Raw genomic sequence first — 4898 nt, 5'->3', positions numbered from 1 at the left:
CGGAAGGCTCCCGCCCCGCAAGCCGCGCGCCGGCGTTACCTCAATGTTGGTGGCGTTGAGTTTCTCCTCCATGACTTGTTTCAGGATGACGAGGGAAGATTTGATGGCTTCTTTCAGCGTCATGGACTGCAAAACGAATGGGTAATGGCCCCGGTTTTTTTGTCAGCGCTGCCTGCGACAGCGTGCCGCGCTCGCCCTCCCGCTCCTCTCAAATCCTTTAAGCTGCCACTGGCAGCGAATTTAAAAGCTTATCAAGTTATCTACCAGCATCCACAAGAGATCAAAGCGCACTGCTCAGTGACAATTGCAAGGATGGCGACTTTCTGCTCCCGCCTAACTTTTTACGAAGCTGAAGAACTGCTAATCTGGGCAGATAAACCTCGCTGTGGGATGGGGACGCGAGGGGACGTTCCCCTTCACCAGCTCCCAGCCATCAGGCGGTTCCCCCCAGCGAGCTGCGAGAAGCCGGACTCCCTCTTGGCAGAAACCTTTGTGTTCTCATCACGTCAATCCCTGGGGGGGCCCTGCAACGTCCGGGGGGGTGACAGGAGCTGCGTCGGGAGGTGGTTAACAAGCCACAGAGCCCAGAACCCGGACCACCTCAGATTAGGTCCTCGAGTCTGAGGTCTTCAAAACGATCAAAAGCCTTCAAACACCACCAGTTACGCTTTTTCATACAGAGTTTGGTTTCTCACCACACAAAACGGGCGGCTGCCCCGCACGGAGAGAGGTTTGTTTAGTGTCAAGTAGGGCCAGTGCTTGCAGCATAAAACCCACTAACTTCCCCGGCTTAGCAGATCCAGTGAAACGGAGCCACCGGCTTTAGCTCCTTACGAGCGGCAGCACCCGGACCCAGCCCTGCTGGGAGGGACTTTTTCCAAGGGTCTGTAGTGACAGGACAAGGGGTAACGGGTTTAAATTGAAAGTGGGGAGGTTTAGATTGGACATCAGGAAGGAATTCTTCCCTCAGAGGGTGGGGAGGCACTGGGACAGGTTGCCCAGAGAAGCTGCGGATGCCCCATCCCTGGGAGTGTCCAAGGCCAGGCTGGATGAGGCTTGGAGCAACCTGGTGTAGTGGAAGGGGTCCCTGCCCATGGCAGGGGGATGGAACTAGATGGTCTTTAAGGTCCCTTCCAACCCAACCCATCCTGTGATTCTATGATTTACAGAGTACTTCCTGACATGGGCTTCATTATCAGCCCTGGAGACAGAGCCCGGTAACTCGGACACGGGTCCTGGGTTCCAGCTGCAGCCCAGGGGAAGGTGCTGGTGGCAGCGTTCCTCCTGGAGATCCTCATCCAGCGGCTCCGCGCTGACACCCAATCGCGGGATCAAGTGCCCAGGAGCAAGTCCCACCCCGACAAGCTCGCACTCCTCCTCTATAGCACAAGAGCCTTATGAATCACTCATTGGGAAGGAAACCAGTGTTGTGGGTCGGGAGGTAGCTCCAATTTCCAAGGTGTCACCCCCAGTCCAGCCTTTTACCTTATGGTACACCTCTTGCAGGGAGCTCTGTGCGCCTTCCGAGGCAGAGCCGATAGCTCTGGCATCGCACTGAACAAACGTCCCCGACGGGTCCATGTGGAACCTGCAGGAACACGGAGGAGAGGCTGAACGGGCATGGCACCCCATCCCACGCCTCAGCACCCCATCCCAGCTGCCCAAGGGCTTTCCCACTGGAGCCACAGCGCTCCCTGCACAGCTCGGAGCCGGGGAACACGGGCTCCTTGGCAGCCAGAGCTTGCCTGCCGAGGTGGGGCAGAGCTAGCAGCAGCCCCTCACCCCTCCCCGGGGACCGCTGCGATGGGGACAGCGGCAGGTCCCTCCTGGCACGCGGCGGAGGGGACTGAGATTTGAGGAGTGCCCGAGTCCCACACTGGGCTGGCTGAAGGAAGAGCTGTACGCGCCCGGCGCTGCCCTCCACAATCATTTCCCGTTTTATTCTCCCTGTTATTTTATTTTTTTTAGTCAAACCAGCAAGCTTTCCCTGTTGCTCCTGGGAGGGAGAGGAGACCTTATTGGGCTGGGAGCCGCTGAGCAGACGCGGAGTGCTGGAAGCACTCGAGTTCAGGTTTCAAGCACTCCACCACCTCCCCAAGGAATGTTACAGCAGGCTCCACAGATTATGTTACCGGTGGCTCTGCTAGTCCTTTAGGGAAAGGTAAGAATAAACTCGGGACGAGGAGAGCTTTAATGCCTCTCTCCCGCCCAGGAAACCAGTTAAAAGAGCAGGGATTCAGGGAAGAGACAGCGTTCTCTTCAACCCCGAAGAAGCAGCCAGTGCTCAGGCTTTGGAAGGGTTTAAAAGCATTACCGCACATCAGGCACATAATGGGATAAACCCCAAGCGTTTGGCTTAAGTAAAATCCCCGAACCAAGGCATTAAAGCATCCCCAGAGGTTTCAGTTTTGCCTCTTCCCAGAGCTGGCCCAGGGTTAAGAGAGCCGAACTTACAGCTGAGGCCCCTTCTCATCCACTCCTCCAAAGAGCAGCGCGACACCGAACGGGCGAGACTGCAAGAGGAAGGAGCCAACAGGTTAGGGAAAGCCAAGGGCAAAGTCAGATGGGGGCAGGGGGGGCACCTCCCCAAAGCCACCACCCCCCTCAGATGCGCACCATCGCCCCTGGGTCTGCGTCCTCCTCCCCGAACTGCAGCGCCAGGTTGGACACGGCCTGCGTCACGCTCTCCACCGTCATGGTTTCATTGTAGGTGAACCAGTGATTCTGCAAAGAAAGATTCAAATGATCCTCTTGTTCCCAAAAACACAATCCCAGATCATTCAGCAGGCGGGAGCAACGCCCTGGGTACCCACAAAGACAGCATCCCTCCGGCTGGTGGCACCCGGGGCACAGCCCGTTCTGCCGCAGGAAGAGAGGGAAGCGCAGACATTTGCGCAGGGATCCCCCAAAAACCTTGGGATACCTAGGCCTTGGGATGCCAACAGGGAAAAGCGCCCCAGCGTTGTGTTTCTCCCAGCATCCCTGTCTGAAGCGATGGGGCTAGCTGGCTCTCCGTGTCAGCGCTCCTGCCTCTGGAGAACTCCACAGGAAGTCTTTACGGCAGCGCAGGTTTGTACCTGGGCCCTCTGAGCGCCTGAGGCACCCCGTGAATTTAATGGGTCAAGAATATGACCAATATAACCCATTCCTTTGTCACAACAAAGTCAGACACATGGCCTCACGCCTTCACTGGAGCACAGACTGCTGGAGAACCAGCCGTAAGATTCCCACCAAGTGTGTGATACCGAGGAAAAAGATACAGGGGAGACTCCACTTGCCCGTCACCCGAAAGCTCTGGGAGGGAAGCTACACTCCCCACAGCTCTCCCACCCCACACCGCTCCTGTGTAACGATCCTCCCGTGCCAGAGAGTTCCGAGATGCCCTGGAGACTAGGGCTGCTGTTTTAAGAGAAAAATCGAGCCTTACCTGAGTCTCCACTCTTGCTTTATCAATTAAAGTCTTTGCATCGGCTATCAAGCCACTCATGGCACACCCTGGAACCAGAGAGGGGAAACACGGGTGACTTCACCGATTACGGGCCGTGTTCGCACCCCCCGCAGCCCACGGTGAAGTACAGAAGGCTGCGGGGCGGAACGGGTCCCTGCGCGGGAAAAGCTCGAAAGGGAGGAGGATGGGATGGGAACGGTTTGCTCAGGAGCAGGGATGGACACCCAGCTGAACGGCAGGTACGTAGCCGAATTCTCCCAGCCACCCCAAATCCAAAGCAGCTGAAGGAGCCACATTTGAGGCCTCCCAGAAGAAGCTAACCCACTCAGAACTGCTTCATCCCCTCCGTGGGAAGGGCTGGCTAACCCATAGCCAGGGGAGGATGCAGGAGCCTCCAGCACAGATCCTGCTCCGGGAAGGGATGGGAAGAGGAAATTAGACTCTTCAAGAGCTCCTTCCGTGACCCCTGTCATCAGCAACATGGGTATTTTGGAGGTCTCCTGCTTTTCCAGGCGACATATTTGGTAAGGAGCCGGCCGCGGGCCCCCTCGCAGCGCGAGAGGTGCAGGGGTGCAGGCTAACGTTACTGCTCCCAGAGACACCGGCCTCCAGTCAGGCCTTTTGCAGTAATTCCCTGCCCTCCCAGATCTAAATTTGGGATGAGCTTTCACGAGGGAGGTCATTGAGGCAGGGGGGAGTGCTTCAGCTGCCTCTTCCTGCTCCTGTAACTATGTCCTGCTGGCCTGGAGCCTGGAAAACCAGTGACCAGGAGCTGGCGTTCACTGGGAGGGACGAGCTCCCACACAGAGCTGCCCGCAGGGAAGGCCGATCCCGAAACGCGGCTTCTGAGCCCCCCAGGAGACAAAGTCTTATTTCTTCTACATCAAAAAGCCAAAGGATGCTCTCAAGGCTCTGCCAGAGGGACCGCAAATCCCCCCTCTCCCTCCTTACCTATGTGGGAATCGATCTCGACGATCTTCTCGATGCTGCTGGGTTCCATGAGCGGGGACGTGATCCTCTTCTCCACAGCCAGACAGACGCCCTCCGAGGTCTGGATCCCGATGGCCGTGGAACCGAGCTGAAAACCACCGCGGAGTTACCGCCGCCGCCCCCGACGCAGGGCCCGGCCGCGGCAGCTCCTTCCCTCCGAGGAAACCGGAAAGGTTAATCCCACGGTACTTCCCAGCGGATGAGTTGAGCAGAACCCAGCGGGGCTGCTGCGCACCGTTAATCTCCTCCCCGAGCAGCATCAATTATTACAGCCTAAAGCCTTATGAATTTAAAAGGCCTTGTGCATCTTCTTGTGCAAGGCAGAAATTAAATGTTAAAGGGGGAGGGGAGAATTTCACAGAACGGCCTCAATTCTGACGGCGTCCCTACTGGGCATCTGGCTTCCCATTAGCTCTTTTGCTCCCAAGTGTCCTCATAGCAGCCCTGAGGAGAAGGATTT

General features: G+C 57.1%; 1 protein-coding gene across 1 annotated transcript in view; it reads right to left on the bottom strand.

Moving 5' to 3' along the window:
• Window positions 1-4525, bottom strand: part of PSMA5 (proteasome (prosome, macropain) subunit, alpha type, 5) — a 5641-nt gene extending 1116 nt beyond the window's left edge. Inside the window, exons 1-6 of the mRNA XM_010159857.1 lie at window positions 4400-4525; window positions 3428-3495; window positions 2617-2724; window positions 2455-2513; window positions 1486-1588; window positions 31-126 (exon numbers count right to left, since the gene is read on the bottom strand). Of these exons, the coding sequence (XP_010158159.1) occupies window positions 31-126; window positions 1486-1588; window positions 2455-2513; window positions 2617-2724; window positions 3428-3495; window positions 4400-4448 (483 nt within the window). The 5' untranslated portion in view covers window positions 4449-4525. The remainder of the gene's footprint in view (window positions 1-30; window positions 127-1485; window positions 1589-2454; window positions 2514-2616; window positions 2725-3427; window positions 3496-4399) is intronic.
• Window positions 4526-4898: the final 373 nt, after the last annotated feature.

The sequence above is a fragment of the Eurypyga helias genome, unplaced genomic scaffold (genome assembly GCF_000690775.1).
Source record: "Eurypyga helias isolate BGI_N326 unplaced genomic scaffold, ASM69077v1 scaffold36179, whole genome shotgun sequence".
Classification (NCBI taxonomy): domain Eukaryota; kingdom Metazoa; phylum Chordata; class Aves; order Eurypygiformes; family Eurypygidae; genus Eurypyga; species Eurypyga helias.
The sequence above is the reverse complement of the archived record's forward strand: the minus strand, read 5'-3'. Positions and strand labels throughout refer to the sequence as shown.